Here is an 18,776-nt window from a genome sequence, read left to right as displayed (position 1 = left end):
AAAAAAAAAAAAAAAAGAAAAAAAAAAAAAAGTAAAAAAGTATTTTACTCCTTTAAAAAAACAAAAAACTGAAGAGCTCCTAGGCTCCAGGACCTCCAGCAACCTTGGTCATAGGAAGGACCTAGAGGTCATCAAAACCTTAGCTGTACCTGGAGAGGCTCTGAGGTCGGGACCAAGAATCCATGATACAGTAACCTTCACATCTTCACTACTAAGGGCAGGAATGGACAAGATGCATTCCTGGAGATGGATTCATGGCCAATGAAAAATCATGCATGCCAAAGGCTCAGAGCAAAGCCTCATAGAAAATGTTCATGCCATGGGCTTTAAAAAAAATCTCTTTGTAACTAAGATCCAGGCTTGCAGACTATGTAAGATAAAGAATTTTAAAAAGATTGATTACATTTCTAATAAATATTGGAATGGATATTTGAAAAACAAAGTGAAATTATAGAAAACAACAAAAAGTTCAATTTTTTGGACCTGTAATATTATGACCTGAGATTTGTATCTATTACAATACACAACCATACAGAAGGCTATGCTAATTATTGCTCTCAGAATTAAGAATTGTCTGATCATCTTGCTATTTTCTCCTAGACATATCCAGTGGAAGAATTGACAATTAACATAGGTGGCGATATGTTTCCCTTGCAAAGAGGTTAAATTTTTGTTGTTAAATGCCTTTAAAAAATTTTATTGATTTTTAAATAACACAAGAAGATAAACTTTCATATTTAAGTGACTTAAAAGCAAAGCCATAGAGCTAGCATGATATTTAATATGATTTAATATTACAATAAAGTCTATTTTTAACAATTATTTATGAAAAGCTAAAGTCTAGAAATATAATCACCTTTTATGGGCATGGAATTTTTATTCAATATCTTATGTTCCAAAAAGCATTTAAAGAGGTTTTCCAAAAACAATGGGGATTTTAGATGTGACATTCAGACCATTTTAATTTGAAGAATCCTATGTTACTTGGTATTCCATGTATCTAAGTGTTATTAGCAAACTTACCCAAACATTTGCTGTAGAATATCTTACTAAATCCACAAAGTTATATACATTAGCCTTTCTATGAGGATTTAGTATTTATTTAGCATTCATTTTTAAATAAATGAATTAACAAGCAAAAATTCTTAATAATTTGTCACATTTCCAGTTCCCACAATTAGAAACCAGCAATTTATGGAGGTATGTAGGGGAAGATTTAAGGGTAATGGCAGTAAGAGAGATGTCAACCAAGACTCTGATATTTAGAGATGAGTACTAGAATAAAAAATTTAACAAAGGGCCATATTAACACATATTCCTATAATGCATACTCCCAGAGATTAAATCATAATTAGTCTCTGACAAGCCTCTGTTTAAGAAAGCACAAAGGTGTAAAAATGCGTTTGGCATTGCTTCTCATCAAAAAGGTTTCAAAAAGTCTAGAGTACCAAACGGTTAGACATTTTGTTGTGGATTTTTCAATCATGCTAAGTAAATTAGCAATAAAACGCCTATGTGACAATTAAAGGTCAATTCAAAATAGAATAATAAAATGACTGAGTATAAAAACTAATGAGTATAATCATCAATTATTTCTGCACATATATTCTGAGCACTTGACTTTAAGTGTAATTCCTTTGTCTTGATAGTCTTGTTAACGAATTATATAGGCTCTAATGAGCCTGGGTCCTGGTGAAAAGAAATGATAAGAAATACATGGCTTATTCATTAACAGTGTTTATCAACAGGCTTGTTTTTAGCTCCACTGAAAACGAGAACTTAAACTATTAGCTCCGAGAAGTGAGGTGTAAAGAAAAACACAGCTTAAGAATACTGCACTTCCAAACTGTAGACATTTATCAGAGTACACTCTTTAGCCCTTGGTATCTTTCAACAGTAAACAGGGGTTGATTACGGACACAAATCAAAACTGAATTTGCTTCTTGTGTGGCTTGAAAGCCCTAGCAATGAAACATGAAGGATTGTTACAAAAAAAGTCACCATTTCATTCACCTTCTGTCATCTCAAAAGGAAAACAAATCTCTGAACGTTAAATTGTCCCATCATTAGATGATGGGTTTGTAAATGGTGAGTTCCTACTTTTCAGCAAGGAGGTAACTCTAATAAATCAGTATTCAAGTGGCATTTCAGACAACAATGATATTAGTTAGACAAATGTTCTGGCTCAGTCATGAGTTATGATTGATACGTCATAAGATGTTGCCCAGTCAGAGGCAAACATATTCATGTTCTCAGAAGCTTCTTCTGAGCTTAAAGAATGCATTTGGGAGCTAAGATATTCTATGCTATTAGCTGTGTAAGGATAAATCTTCTCAGAAAATGAGTAAACTTTGCGATAAGATAGGTTGAGTGTTAAAATCTTATAAATGCCATTATCTATGTAAGGATACAGCTCATCAGAAGAAAATGAGGAAACTTTGGAATATAACACTTTCTATAATGCAGAGTTTGTGTCCTAGTGTCATTGAACCTTGGGCACCCACTCTGTGTTACAGCACTAAAATTCCTTAAGCCTTGAGCTTCATGTTTCACTCATAGCATAACATTGTATGATGCCTATCTGCAAACTTTTTGATACTCAATACCTCACCCTATAATGTGCACCCCAGTAAACATTCTTGTCTATACGTATGTATTTGTTTTCTTATTGGAGTTGATAAACATCCTGATCTCTACGGAGTGACAGATGAGAGGATCTTCATGAATTCCTCACAGGCCACTGAATTCAGCTCAGAACAGCAGAAAGCAATTTCCATTGTTAGCTATTACTGTGTGCTAAAAAAATTTCAGACCCTTTATATAAATTATTTAATCCACTCAACAATTTCGAATGTAAAGTTTGCTATTCTCATTTCAAAGATTAAAAAATGGCTTTGAGAGGTTAAAAAAAGAGACGTTATCCAAGCACTCACAGGCATGAGAGGTCATGGATGTCCTTAGAACAGAAGCGAGGTCTTTTCTATTACAAAACCTATGGTTTCTTAACCACTGTGGTATAATGATTTTTCTTACTCCAAGGTGGCCTCAATCTCTTTTTTCAGAAATGTCACTTCATTTGTGTAATGTTCCTGCTTTCCTTGACCATTAGTATCTCCATAGAAACATGTTATTCTCAAAGAGGTCATACTCTAAACTGATCTTTGTGCCAGCAGCACCCTGGCAAGTCTCAAGGGTGGACACACTTAGCTGGTGGGCTGTGGGTAGGGGAACATAAATACAACCCAGAAAAAAAAATCACATCTAATATTTCTGCTTGCAAATGACAAATGGTATGTGGCAAACTCTCTAGAAGAGATGACTGTGTGTATAGCTAGCACTGTCTCCATGAGAAAATGTAGCTCTTCCACAAAGTAGCATGAATGGTATTAGTGACTGTCAAATGGAGGTCGTGTTTTCTGTGACAGCTTGGACAACCATATACTTGCTGAACTGCATTTCACACTGTGATGACAGCCAACATATCCCATGAGTAGGATGGCTCACTGCCAATGCTCGATCTACATCAGCGGTTATTAGGCTACTCAGAAGGAAGGTAAGAGGAAGAATGTCTAGCTCTCGGGCTGGCACACTCTGGGATTCAGTATCAAGGAAATTGGGGATGTTCTTGAAATACTAAAGAATGTGATAAAATCCCTTGCTTGGAGGAAACTTTAAGTGCGAACATGGATACTTTATAGAAATAAAGATTACATAGTTTTCCAGGTCCTTTTCTATAATAATTCATTCGCATCTAGCCCCAAGTAAAATTATGATGTATGAACAGCTTATCTCATATTTTTAATGAATATTTTTCAATAATTATTATTCCTCTCATGACTTTGCATTTTCTTGTGATTTTAGAACTCATTGTTATACTCTGACCTCAGGAATTTACTCTCTCCAAATAGTATGTGTCACATTTCTCATCTTTAAAATTTGTCAAATGGCTGATTCAGTGCTGGTCTACTTATAGCTAATATATAACAATTGTAGTTTGGTATGGCTAAGGAGGCTACCCAGCCCAAAAGAAAAAAAAAAGGTTTACATTTTAAGTTGTGTTCACATCTTAAGAATGAATGTTGTATTAGTAAGACTTCCTTATTCTTTAGCAGAGCCAAGTCCCAGAGAGAGCTCTGTGAATGGAGCTATGTTCTGCAGTCCTCAGATCAAAACATTCATTGTCTTCACGGTGCAGATCTTCAGTGCCAAACTACTAGCCTCCTCATCTGATTGCCTTTTCTAACGTGACTGTTCTGGTGTCTTAAAATCCAGTTACCAAAGCGCGTAACCAGGTTACCTGTCCCTCTGATTCTTCACTTCCAAATTGAAGTATACATAAATGCAATGATTTTTTAAACAGTATTTTTTGGAACACTATCAAAGAATGATATACATATGGTTGGATTTGGAAAAAGGAAGGACAAGAAAAACAAAACATGACCACCATACCAATAGGTGGAAAAGTAAGAGATACAGTGATGATAACAGTATCTAACTCCATTCCGTATGGCAGAGCTCATCACCAAGAAGGTAATGAGGAGGAAAGAAGAAAGGGGAGAACAGACAAATAATTTGGGGCCAACGGTAATTTAGTGAATGATTATAAATATCCACATGGAGGAAGCATGTTAGTTAGGAAGACACAAACACTTCCATTTCCATTTTTGTAAGGTAGAGGTTTGCATAATGACCTTACTAGTTTGTATAAACCCAAATTCTCAATGATCAACCCTAAAACATGGCTCCATATGAAACAGCCTGTGTTAAAACTCATAAAAGTCAGGGGTATGTTCTCAGATTGGGACAATTCTAACATCCATCTATCGATTCCACCTTCCAGACACTCTACAGGAAACGAAATGTCAGAAAGAACCCAGGAAAACTGCCATCAATCATCTACATACTTCTGGTACACGTGAATGTAACTCCTGTCATATAGACAAATTATCCAGATGTCAAACTAATTTTTGCAGTTTTCTACTTGAAAGCTTTGTGTCACCCAGGTCTATTCAACATTAAATTAATATTTTCCCTTTTCCTCCACTATTCTAAGGACCATAACTCTGAACTATTGCTATACAGCATGATCTGGAAAACATGGTTAATTTGACATTCCAGTTAACTGAATGATATCTTTAATATATGTATCATATTGATTTTGTACCATTATTTTTATTCATGTTTCTGGTCATATCTTATGTATTGCTCCTGTTTCTTGGAAACCTCATTGAGACTACATTTAAGTATCCTCATAGATTTCATGGTGTTCCTAATACCATGCATTACCTGATTAATAGATGCTTGTTGAGTGGATTAATCTACAACGTGTGGGTGACGGGTATTCAAACAGCTACAATGCAAAGACGGACCAGAGGCAGAAAGCATGTCCCACATGAATGTATGTATCTTTCTTGATCATACATAAAACATTTCAGCCCAGTTACCTTATTATACCTATAAGTCATCATTACAAATCTTAAATGCTATTTAAAGAGGTCTAGTTGATAAGAAGGTAGATCACGCCATACTCTGTGTAACACTCTTTCATGGTTGCCACTACTCTTAGGATAAAAGCCACAGCCTACATACATCCTAAAACGACTTAGTTCCTGACTATCTCTCTACATCTGCAGCCTTGGCTAGTACATTCTCTCTAACTGTGTACTTCGGTCATGTTTTTTTCTGTTTTTCACATCCTCAGAAGCATAAAAATTCCTCCTACTGCAAGCCATTTACCATGTTTAATCAGAATTATCTAACTTCTTTTCCTTCCCTGACAAGCCAATGCCTATTCCTTCATTTTTTTCTTGACTCAGGTATCATTCTCTCAAAAGGGTCTTTTGAGACAGCTTCTACCTTCAACATGAGTAAAATTCCTTAGTTATATACCCTCATAACACTCATAACATGGACTGCAGTTTATAATTATGAATTTGTTTGGGATATCACTGGAATAAAGTCAAATTCCTTTCACCAGACTCTGAGCAACATAGAAGCAGAGCTCTCACTTTGCTCACCACCAGACCACCAGTGCCTGGCACAGTACATAGGAGAAAGGAGTCAGTCATCCAGTAAATATTTGTGAGTGAATAAACGAATGAGCACGTGATTTTTCTTCTAACTTAAACACAAATATTTTCACTTGAAAGGTTACATATAAGGAGCTGTGAATATTTTAAATAGCAGGTAACTCATTTACTTAGACGTTGCAAAAATTATTTGGAATTCTCATTATTCTAAACCCAATCACTCTGTTTCTTTAATTAAGTACACTGTCCATGGTAACAGTTAAATCCAGCAATGGCATGGGATTTGTTAGAGATTTTTGTCTATGTGACAAAGACTTCATACCCCTCGCTGGAACGTGAACTAATATTTATGAATGAGAGCATTCAAAGCAACATGACCCCTTCTGAATTCAAAGAATCACTGAATATGTCAATTACTGCTAGACAGACAGGCAGAAAAGAATACATTCTTATCTGTCCTTCTTTTGTCCTGCAAGATGTATGCTCCTGTTCCATTTTCTGAATAATCTAGTAAAATTTAATTTACTTTTTCAATTTGTCTCCAGCCAAGCTTCCTTCTGTCAACTATGCAGGCATTTCATGCTAGCCAAGTAGAGTAATAGGAGAAGGACAATGAGAATTAAATTACCTGTGCATTTGCGATCTGTGTCTTCTTTTTTTGACCCACTAATCGTCAACTTGCAGTTGAAGTTTTCCTCCCAGTATTCGGCAAACCATACATTTCTTCTGTTGTTTTCAAGTGTGCGGGACGTAAAGTAGGCATCAAACCCTAAACAGAGTTAAATTAAAAGATCAGTGCTTGCAGGGCACTGCTGGCACATTCAGGAATAAAAATAAAAGTGATTTTTTTTTCTTTGTTTTAGTGGACTGGATACTCTTGTGTGTCAAAAAAAATTGACAGAAGAAGGAAAAATATTCTAACTGCATTAATCTATGATTAAATTTCTAGTTCAATCTGACAGGTAGGTAGTTACTAATATAATATTCATTTGTAGATGAGAAAACAGATGGTTATAAGAAATAGTAACATGCCTAAGGTCAACCATTATGCCTCACTCTGCATCCTGACCATGTCAGCTCCTGATCCATATTATGTTAAGAACCTTCTTTCGCTTAGCAATATTCCATTATATAATTGACTTTCTGGTCAAATATGAAGAAAAAGTTTTTGAAGAGACTGTAGGTGAACTGAGCCCAATATAAACCTCAATCCTAAGTACAAAGAGGGTCCAGATGAGCAGGAATGAGGAGGCCAAGCCCCAGGAAACTCTCTGGCTTCCACTTTAGGACAGCGTAACTTTAAATGTTCCTATGAGGTCATAAGACCTTGCAAGAGACAGAGTGGAAAAAGAGATTAGATTCAGTGTCCCAAGGCCTATGCTCAAATCCCAAATCTATCAATCTCACTCAATCATGGAAACATGAGCAGGTACACACTTAACCTATCCAATTTTCCTTTTATCCATCTGCAACAATGAAGATTACACCATCTCCTTTCCCTACAGTATCTTGTTTGTGGCAATGGAAAGATTTTGGAAACTTACAAAGTTGAGTTCTATGAGCAAGAACCAGAGGGAAAGAAAATGAACTTACTTCCAGATTACTTAAATTATTCAAAGTTTTCCCTTATCTGTAAGGCCATAAAATTGAATAATTGTTACAATTACAAAAATAAGAAATATTTTATGTACATTTTCTCATGAAACATCACATCAAACATAGAAAGTAGGTTGTCTCAGGTTCACACTCTAAAGTTAGAAATGAAGGCTTAGAGAAGAATTTCAACCCACATCTGTCTAATTCCAGAACCTGGTTTCTGACACCCATGCTATAGGGCAGTGAGTCTCACATCTTGGCGGGCATTGCAATCATTTAGAGATCTGATAAAGAATGCAGAGTCCAGGCTCATTGAGATAGGCAGTATCTGAGACTTTTTTTTTCTCTCAAATTCCCTAGCAGATTCCCTTAGCTACCAAAGGCTGAGAACTACTGTTATAAAGCTCTTCTCTGGTCCACTTACCAAACCACTTCTCTTTCTCTGCTACATGCCCTGTCGCCAACTTACTGTATCAGCAACAGTTCTTACAAGAGCAGTTGTAAGAAGAGCAAAACCATCATGTGTTCAGGTTTTGAAATGAATAAGTCCATCAAAATGGTAAAACCCACTACACAATCAGACATCCCTGAGCCAAAGCCAATTTCAGAAAATGGAGCTCCTCTTGAAATAATTCAAAGAAGCAGAAGCAGAGGTCAAATGGATATTATTCTATTAAGTTACTTCTTGCTGACGTGCCTCTTCTTAGCTGAGTCAGATTCTTTTAGTATCTAAGAGTATTTATTCTTCTAGCTAGGGCAAAAAATAAATTAAGTCTTGAAGTTTACCTATGTTCAATTTCATTCACAAAGAATAAAATTATCCATGAGAGACTTAAGTTTTTAAGAGAGATCTTGTTGTAGCCATGTATTTACAATGCCTTGGAATGTACTTGGCAGCTCTCTGGGTTAGGCACACACCATCCCTCTTCTTTATTAATGGCTATAGAGCTTCTGATACAGAATGCTTTAAAGTTTTCCCTTTGGCTGAAGTTACCAAGACATCACTCTTGGCTTGTCATTCATTACAGTTTCTGCAGCCTAAAGATTCTACCTACCTTGTTTTAGAAACAGGCTGTCCAATACAAGATATACAGTTACTAAGGTGGAACAGAGGGAAAATCAGGGGTAGAAGCAGAAATTAGACTAACTATTAATATATGTGCGTGTGTGTGTGTGTGTCATACTGAATTGAGATTTTCTTCCAAACTTCCTGTTAGAGCCAAAAAGAAAAGTCATCCGAGCACATATCCCATTACTATTAAATTGTCAGAGTATTTAAATGTAAACCAAGGCACCAAGACTAGAGCTTTAGTTCACTGGAAACAGAATCAGAGTCAGGTTAAAGGAAGAAGCTCATTCTTTTATATGGGGCAGATGGTATTTTTAGTATGAAATTGCTCCTTATATTAGACAAATTTTAATTTCAAAAATTAACTTCCAGGTGCTTCTGAAGCACATGCCCCATTGGTTACATGTTGAGCAATATTCCTGTAATCTTGAAACTAAACTTAGAACAACAAAGAGAAAATGAAATGGAATTTAGCTGGTGTTAAGGCCATACCAATCTGGTTCTTTCCTCTTTTAACTGGGTTGCTGCCCTCAAACACTCCATGAAATTTGTGGTTGAGACAAAAGAGTACAAATCAATAGAAACATAATTCATCCCAGGAGGCATGTTTGGGAGGTGACCTTTCCAGGTGAGAGAGAGAAAAGGCTCTTTTAAGTGTGCAGTATGAAGGGAAACCTGTCGGAATGTCAACAGGGGGTCAGAGGACACAGCTGCCTGCTCTGCCAGGGTGATGGGAGCTGACAGATATTGATGGCGCTTCTTGGGGCCCATCAATATCAGAAAATGACCAGGATTCTTAATGGCTGCCTTCTCAACACTAGTCATGTATTGGAAACTAGAACATCCCTGTTGGTCTAGGTGCCAGGGGGCACCCAAGGCTTCATTTCACCAGCCTATAAACAGAGAGTCTGCTTCCTTCTTAGGAAGAATGGCCCAATGATTCAGAAAAATAAAGCTCCTAGCACATCATAGGCATATGACACTAATGGAATCAGTAAATGAAGCAATTAATAAAAAGAAAAAAGGAAAGGACAGCAGGGAGAGAGAGAGAAGAGAGAAGAGAAAGAGAAAAGGGAAAAGAGGTGATGTAGGAAAGGGGAGAGGAGAGGAAAGAAGAGAGAAGATACAAGGGAGAGGCATTGATTAGGGTGAGAAACAGGGAATTCCCTGTTAGTATAAAATTTTGGAAATAGGTCAGCATTATCTATTAACACTGTTAATATGCATACTTTAAAGACCAGCCATTCTACTGCTAGGTACATGAACTAGGGAAAGTTTACACACATGCACCACAATATACATTCAAGAAAGTACAGTGTGGTAACACCTGCAATAACTAAAATCTGAAACAATACAAATGTCTATGAAATACACAGAAAAAAATGCTGTTCACAAAAACGTGTATGAATCTCATAACAAATGTGCACACCAGGAACAAAAGAATGCATTCATTATCATTTATGTCACATAAAGTTCAAAATGGGGCAGAACTAAGACACATCATTTAATGAGGCAGTCATACGTGGTTCAACTACGAAGGAAAAACAATAAAAATATTGCAGTGAAAGTAGGATATTCTTAAAAAAATAGATTATTTCTGGTGGTACAAGAGAGGAAAGACATATGACGGACAAGAACAAGGTGTAGGGGCATCTATCATTCTGCTAGCATTCTTGACTTGGTGGTAATGTTATAACTATTTTTAAACCCTACATTGTTGTGTCATGCCCTTTTATATTTCTATAATATGACCTATAGCAGTGGTTTAAATTTAGCTCTTAAAAAATGTCAATGTCCTAACCCCCTGAACTTATAAATATGACATCATTTGGAAAATATATTTGTATTGTATAATATGTTACATCACAAATAAAATTAATTTAGGGATTTCTAGTTGGGATGATCCTGGATTACTCATGAGGGCTGCAAATCCAATGACAAGAGTCCTTATAAGTGGCATACAGAAGAGAGACACACAAGAAGGCTGCAAGAAGATGTGAAGATGAACACAGAAGGTGTATTGCAGCCACAAGCCAAGGAATGCTCGGAACCAGCAGAACCTGGAAGAAACAGGAAAGGCTTCTCTGCCTAAAGCCTTCAGACGGCAGCACCCCCAGCTGACATATTGACTTTGGATTTCTGGCCCCAGAACCATAAGAGAATAAATTTCTATTGTTTTAAAGCACCGAGTTTGTAGCCATTTTTTATGTTACGCTTAGGAAATGAATACATCTTAGTAAATAAAAAATCCTGTTGTGGTATACCTTACTAGCTTCTCTTTGGTGCAAATGATAATATTGTTCTCAGATGTCATAAAGTGACGGCTTGCAGGACATATTTAACATATAGACGTGTCTTGTCCTTTCTCTTTTGCCACAAAATGTATGTGTGTATGTGTGGAGAGAGAGAGAGAGAGAGAGAGAGGGAGAGAGAGAGAGAGAGAGTGTGTGTGTGTGTGTGTGTGTGTGTGTGTGTGTGTGTGTGTGTATTTTTGAGACAGGGTCTTGCTCTGTGCCTAGGCTGGAGTGCAGTGGCTCAAACATGGCACACTGCAGCCTCAACCTGCCAGGCTCAAGTGATGCTCCCATCTCAGCCTCCTGGGTAGCTGGGGCTACAGGTGGATGCCACCATGCCTAGATTATTTTTGTAGAGACAGGATCTCGCCATGTTTCCCAGGCTGATCTCAAACCCCCAGATTTAAATGATCTACCTGCCTCAGCCTCCCAAAGTGTTGGGATTACAGGCGTCAGCCACTGTGGCCAGACCCAAATATTTTTAAAACCAACTTAAAAGTCAGAAGATTTTACTTGAAAGTCCAGATTTCCAGCTTTGCTTATAAAGCTAGAAGATCTAGTAACACAGACTCCAAACCCCATGTGGCAGCAGGTGTTCAAAAAATAACGATTCCCTGTAGGTAGTCCTGAACTCTTCAGCTCACAGTATTTTCTCACCACTCCTGACTGCCTTTAACCTGCGTTACATTTCTCATTTTTGAGATATACGTGGTTGTCAGGGTAGACGCCAGCTTTCCATCACTGAGAAACACATCTCTCTCTTTAATATGCCTTTGCTATAATTTGAGTAATCTAAAAACTTCACTGAAATGAGAAATACCATTTCAGGCCCCTAAGAATATATCCTTGAAAAAGCTACTAAACGCAGAGATGTTGGGAAAGGAGCAGGATATAAAATTTACACAGAGAGATCATCCATCTTTATATACACAAACAATAACCACTTAGAGACATAGTGAAAAGGGGTACAATTAAAACAGCTATCCCCCACCCCCCAAAAAAAGAGAGAGAATACCTATCCAAGAACAGGTGATAACTTTCCATTTATCAGGACTTTTGCCTTTCAGGAAAGGTTGAAGGTTTCTCTTATGCCAATTCCCTTCAAGTTAATTTATAGATTTTACATGATCTCATTACAAACTTTTCTTTCCTGGAGACAGACAAGTTGCTTTTAAAGTTCATATGAAAAAATATCAGAACCAAGAAAACACTGAAAATGAAGAGCAAGTATACATACGCGTTTGGTAGTTTGGGGAAAGGAAGTGAAAAAAAGGATAGCAAGCACCAGAAGGTTTTAAATTCAGATTTTAAATTAACTATTACTGAAAAATGGTAGTCCTGGCACATGAATAAAGAAATCAAATCATCATTAGAACAGAACAGAAAGTCTAGAACTAGATCCAATTGCATATGGGAATTTAATATAGTGGAGAATAAAGGTAGTATTTCAAATCATTAACGAAACAATGCGCTTTTAACAACTGTCTAATAAACAGCAACCAGTTAGATACCTGGAAAATAATCAAGTTGGATCTCAGTTAGGAATTTAACATCTAATCCCACAAAAAATATGAGGAAGCATTGCATGGATTCAACCACAGCAAGTGCATTTGGGTTTTCTGTCTCAGCAAAATGATGAATTGTACATGGTTGTAGGAATCGGCTGTCCTTCACCCTTGATTCTATGCCATGTGCTGTGTTCTCAGGACGTGTTTTGTAGGTAGACTTGTTAGCACTTGCACAGTGTTACAGGTGTCAGTTTTTTGTCTGCCTCTCTTGAGAATCTTTGAGGTCGTGGAGGCCAGAGACTGTGTGCCACTCACTTCCCCTTCCCCATTTCAGTTCCTATAAACATTAACTGTTGTAAATTGAAGTTAAAGATGTGTAAATTGGCTTGGCTAGAAGGTCATTACTGATGTAATGAGAGGAGTCTAGGGTCTCCTAGAAATTAGGTACCAACTAATTATCTGGCTGTGTCTATTGATGAGAGAGGTGGAAATCAGACGTTATCTTTGAGAAAACAGATAAGAATTATTGCAGTGAAAATTATTCCACAAAGAACAGAAATCTCACGGGAAGTGCTTATGGATGAGGTAGAGAAAATAATGTCTGCAATGTTACTGCACAAAATGTCTCCAAAGGGCTGTTGCATGTTATATAATACCACAGTGCCTGTCATTTTTTATTCCTTTAAACTGCCTGGGAAACAGAAGGGCATTTATGTAATCTGAATATACTTATATGGGAATATAGATATAAATGATACATATTAAACTGATAGTTTAATAATTAAGAGCAGACTCTGAAACTAGAATTCTAGGGTTCAATTCCTAGCTTTGACACTTGCTAGCTAGATGACCTTGAGCAAACGGGATAACCAGTTTAAATTTTCAACTGATAAAATGAGAATGATTATGATAATACAGACTTCACAGGACTGTTGCAACTATTCAATGTGCTAATATATGTTGTTCTTAGAACAGTGCCCAGCGCCTAAGTGTGTAAAGATAAGCTAACTTAATAGAAAATTTGACATACATGTAAGGTGAGAAAAAGGGAGAGAACAATAATAAAAATTTTAAGAAACTTTGTGCTTTAACACTAGGAAGTATGCATGAAATATTCAGCTATTAAAAGCCCTGCTTTGCAGTCAGATAGACCTGAGTTTGAATCCTGCCTCTGTAAACTACTAGCTGTCTTATTTAACCTGTCTTACACTAAGTCTATCACCTAGATTTCTGCTGCTTTTGTTTTGCTATCAAACTACAAATTTTAATTTGCTTATGATTTTATTCATTTATTCATTCATTTCTTCACATATTCCAAATAAGACTTAAAGGGGCATCTACTTTTTCTCATTTATAAATTAAATATAGCAGTACCTACCTTACAAATGATTTTTAGAATTTTCAGTATCAAACATAAAACAACATTTTAAAATTGTTCAGTAAATACAGGTTTCTTTCCTCTTGTTAAGGTAAGCAGTTTTAATATTAATTCCAGGCACTGTAAAGCAACTGCCCTCTACTGCTGAAAGCCTCTTATCATTTTCCTATGCTATGTGCAGCCATGTGAGCTTAATGCCCCGGATATGTATTGTTTTGAGGATGCACAACGTCAGTAGAGATGAAAGATGAAAAGACCATCCCTATAGTAGATGGTTTAAGAGGTGAGGCTTGAAGAGGCATGTACCTGGAGGCCACAGGCTGCTTCAATAGGGTGTGGAATGGGTGATGGATCAGCCCTCGGTGGAGGCTCCCATTATCCTTCCTTCTATCCCACATCATGACAATGCCAACTTGAACCTCTGCTTTAGTGGTTATATATTCTGTGCAGAAATGTGGTGAGGGTTTCACTCAAGAGCACTGATCCCTCACAGTATTACAATATTACTTCCAGGCTTGGGCTTTAGTTGTTGCTATAATTTATTGTCTTTCTAATCTCTTAGTTTTCTATCCTTCCTCTTTCCATACGATGTTGTTTTAATGATATCCCATATTTTCATATCCTATTTCCCCTCTAGTAACAATGAGTGTAATTGTCACACTAAATTGTGCAATCTTGACTGCAGTACATATTGCCACTTGCCAACATAGATCGAAAGCCATAAAATATATGCAAACTTTTTGGTCTAGCAGTATATTTCAAAGCATTTATCCTAACGGAAAAAGTATACGCATTTTTTAAAAGGCATTTAAAGTACTAGATGATTAAAAAAAAAAAAACAACTAATTTTACCAGATATAATAGCATGGTGATATAAAAGAATAGGTTCCCATCAGTTAGAGATACATTCAAAATATTTTAATTAAGAAAACTTAATGTCGCATATTTGATCTAAAATGCCCCATCACTTTGCTGAGAATGATGGTTTCCAGGTTCATCCATGTCCCTACAAAGGACATGAACTCATCGTTTTTGATGGCTGCATAATATTCCATGGTGTATACATGCCACATTTTCCCTGTCCAGTCTATCATCGATGGGCATTTTGGTTGGTTCCAGGTCTTTGCTATTGTAAACTGTGCTGCAATGAACATTCGTTTGCATGTGTCCTTACAGTAGAACAATTTATAATCCTTTGGATAGATACCCAGTAATGGGATTGCTGGGTCAAATGGAATTTCTATTTCTAGATCCTTGAGGAATTGCCACACTGTCTTCCACAATGGTTGAACTAATTTACACTCCCACCAACAGTGTAAAAATGTTCCTATTTCTCCGCATCCTCTCCCGCATCTGTTGTCTCCAGATTTTTTAATGATCACCATTCTAACTGGAGTGAGATGGTATCTCAGTGCAGTTTTGATTTGCATTTCTCTAATAACCAATGATGATGAGCATTTTTTCATATGTTTGTTGGCCTCATATATGTCTTCATCATTCTCAGCAAACTGACACAAGAGCAGAAAATCAAACACCACATGTTCTCACTTATAGGCGGGTGTTAAACAATGAGAACACATGGACACAGGGAGGGGAGCGTCACACACTGGGGTCTGTTGGGGGTAAACAGGGGAGGTACAGCAGTGGGTGGGGAGTTGGGGAGAGATAGCATGGGGAGAAATGCCAGATATAGGTGAAGGGGAGGAAGGCAGCAAATCACACTACCACGTGTGTACCTATGCAACAATCTTGCATGTTCTTCACATGTACCCCAAAGCCTAAAATGTGATAAAATAAATAAATAAAAAATAAAATGACCCATCACAACAAAAATTCAGGAGAGAAAGTTACAGCCTGATAGCAAAATATTGATAATTTTTGAAACGGTGTTTTCTATTCACATGAGTTGATTATACGATTCTATTTTTATGTATGTTTAATAATTTTTATGACTGATTCTTTTAAAAGTAGTTGTAAGGAAAATCCTTTGAACACTATTTATAACAATTAAACTATAAAATCATTGCAAATCCCCAAAACACATAATTGAACCTATGTATTGAAGTAGCATGCAGCCATCAGGCTACAGAAAGTATATGCTAGAACTCAAAAAATTCCTGTTTGCATGTTCTATTTTAAAAGTTAACAATACTTTGATAGTATGACTGATATATGTATACTACATATATCATAGTCAACACATTAATATCAACATGTCAATAGTAATAATGAATATGTCAATAATGTCAATATGTCGATAATCAATATGTCAATAGCAATAACCCACTGTTGACATATTAGATGATGTGATGAATAGATAGAAGATAGGCAGTGTTTATTTTACCTTCAGCTCATTCATGTAACTTGATTAAAATTTTAATCTTATACATCTATAAAGCAAAACACAGCCACATGCAACATAAAACAAAAAACATGTATATAAAATATTTCTCTCTCCAAAATAAATGCCATTCAATAAATATTCAGTCTTTTGCAAATAGTAAAATTTTGTGGAAGAGCTGTTAATCTCCAAGATACATTAATTCCTATTTCTAAACACACATAATTTTCACAAATCTATAAATCTATTATTTATAACTATCCGAAGTAGGTATAGTAAATATACTCATGTCACCACTCCCGACATCTACAACCATAGCAGACATCAATAATCAATTTTAAATCTTCCCAGTATAAAGAAATGATACATTTGAGGTGATGAATATGCTAATTACTGATTGGTCACTACATATCATGTGTATCAAAATATCACTACATACCCCAAAATATGGACAAGTATTATGTGTCAATTATAGAAATAATGAAATGATAATTAATCAGTCTTAACAAACCTGATCTCCAGTCCCTTTCCAGCTTAGTGTTTTGAAAAGTTAATTTTTATCTAACTTTTTAAAACATACAACTTATACACTATCCTTGATATGACATATTTTTAAGAAATGATTCCGAAAAATTTATTATATATAAAGTGGTATTTTCAGATAGAAACATTTAAATAAATTAATGGCAACATAATCTCCTACTGTATAGGTGACTACCACGCCCAGCGCTTTGGTTTAAATGCTTTGCATGGATTTTAACTATTGAACATAAATGTACTGTTCTCTGCCTCTCCTAGAAGTCCCAGTTCAAAAAGCGCTCTTGGAAGACACCAAAGCAAAACTCATGGTGCTTTAACTTGATATAATATGTTCAGGATCTTCATAAAAGAAATGTGGTAGGTGGTAGATTGCTTACCAAATAAAACAAGACCAGTAGGGTGTGTTGCAAATATTGTTTATTGATTACAGAATGTCTTTGACTTAATCTTGTTTGCTTTTTTTTTTTTTTTTTTTTTGTAGGACTCAAAAGAGTTCAGAACTTTCTATGATCTCCAACCAGGCCAACAAGAGGCTTTCTGGTGGAAGAGATGGTCAAGATTTTAAAGGGAGAGTATCCGGAACACACAGTTGTTATTTCCCTATGCTAAACTGCACAGAGCACACATCTTGGTACTATACTCCTGCTGCCAACAAGGGTTTAAAGCTTACCGTAGAATTGGTAGATTCCAAGACACTATTTTTAAACTCCTTTTTATAAAAGCCAGGCCTCAAAGAATCTGTCATCCACCAGAGTTTCTCTTCTCTGCTCCCTGAACTCTTAATTTCTGTATATTCTTCAACTTCCAGGAAGAAGCCTGATGCTTAGTTGCCAGAAAGGCTGTCAGCCTAACTAACTAGTTGGAGAAGACCATAGGAAATATAAACCAATCACCAAGAATCTACCAGGGAATTCCCAAGTGAGATCTGCCTTTCTTAGAAGACAGCCTTTAGATTAGAAGAGAAGTGCTCGCCTAGACCTGATGCCTGCCTCCAAATGCTCCTCCCCAGGAGAGTGCTAGAACAATCCACAACTACTGATTTGTATAGAGACCCTCTTTGTAGGAATTTATCCCTGACATAAAGGAAGTATATGCAGAATACTTTTACCTAGAACAGTTTACACTCCGGTCTAAACACTGGAATTATGTACGGAATTTTTAAAATTACATTTGCTTGGATTCCAAACCAGACCAGCTAAATCAGAGACTCTATTGTTGGGCCTGAACATCCATGTTTTTAGCTTTCCAGGTGATTCAGACATGCCGTCACGGTAAACATCATCTACTCTATAATATGATGCAATTTAATCACTCATATATCCATTTTATACTTAGCCCTGAAAGAGCTGTCCAAGGAGTAGCAAAAACACGAGAGACAAGGTCCCTTTACTTTGAGCATACCTGTGTGTATATATATACACATATACATATATATATATATACACACACACACTCATATATATGTATATGTACATATATACCCACATGTATATATATTCTTATATATACAAATATATTCACACGTATACACATAATATACACACATATATTCTCATATACATTCTTATATGTGTATATATACATATATAAGAATATATGTGTGTATATATTTATGTGAATGTATGTGTTTATATATACATATATATCGGAATTATTCAGATAATATAACGTTCATATGTCTTTGGAAACATCAAATAATGGATATACATTTGCCATAGCTGACTGAATCTTGTTGCTATTCTTTGAATATCATTTATTACATGAAAATTTTCCAAGATTTAATGAATAATATTCTGCTACATAAAGATTATACGCATGATAATTTCAGCTTGATGTTATCCTAATTAATGTAGAATGAAATTCATGTTTCTATAGATCATGGATATTGTAGCTATTACAATGTACACAATCATACATTTGTAGTATATAATTTTTTGTGTAGAAATGTCTAAAGAGGATTCTTTTAGAAATTATAGTAAATTATAATAATCACTTTCATGTGTATATCACTGTCCATGAAT

General features: G+C 36.0%; 1 protein-coding gene across 4 annotated transcripts in view; it reads right to left on the bottom strand.

Moving 5' to 3' along the window:
* Positions 1 to 18,776, bottom strand: part of GRM7 (glutamate metabotropic receptor 7) — an 878,927-nt gene that overhangs the window by 337,624 nt on the left and 522,527 nt on the right. For all 4 annotated transcript variants that reach the window (XM_032289679.1, XM_032289680.1, XM_032289681.1 and 1 more), the window contains exon 5: positions 6,658 to 6,798. In XM_032289679.1, the coding sequence (XP_032145570.1) occupies positions 6,658 to 6,798 (141 nt within the window). The remainder of the gene's footprint in view (positions 1 to 6,657; positions 6,799 to 18,776) is intronic.

Source organism: Sapajus apella, unplaced genomic scaffold, assembly GCF_009761245.1.
Source record: "Sapajus apella isolate SASKATOON/1434 unplaced genomic scaffold, GSC_monkey_1.0 scaffold23, whole genome shotgun sequence".
Classification (NCBI taxonomy): Eukaryota; Metazoa; Chordata; class Mammalia; order Primates; family Cebidae; genus Sapajus; species Sapajus apella.
Note: the sequence above shows the minus strand (reverse complement) of the source record. Positions and strands in the feature narration are given on the sequence as shown.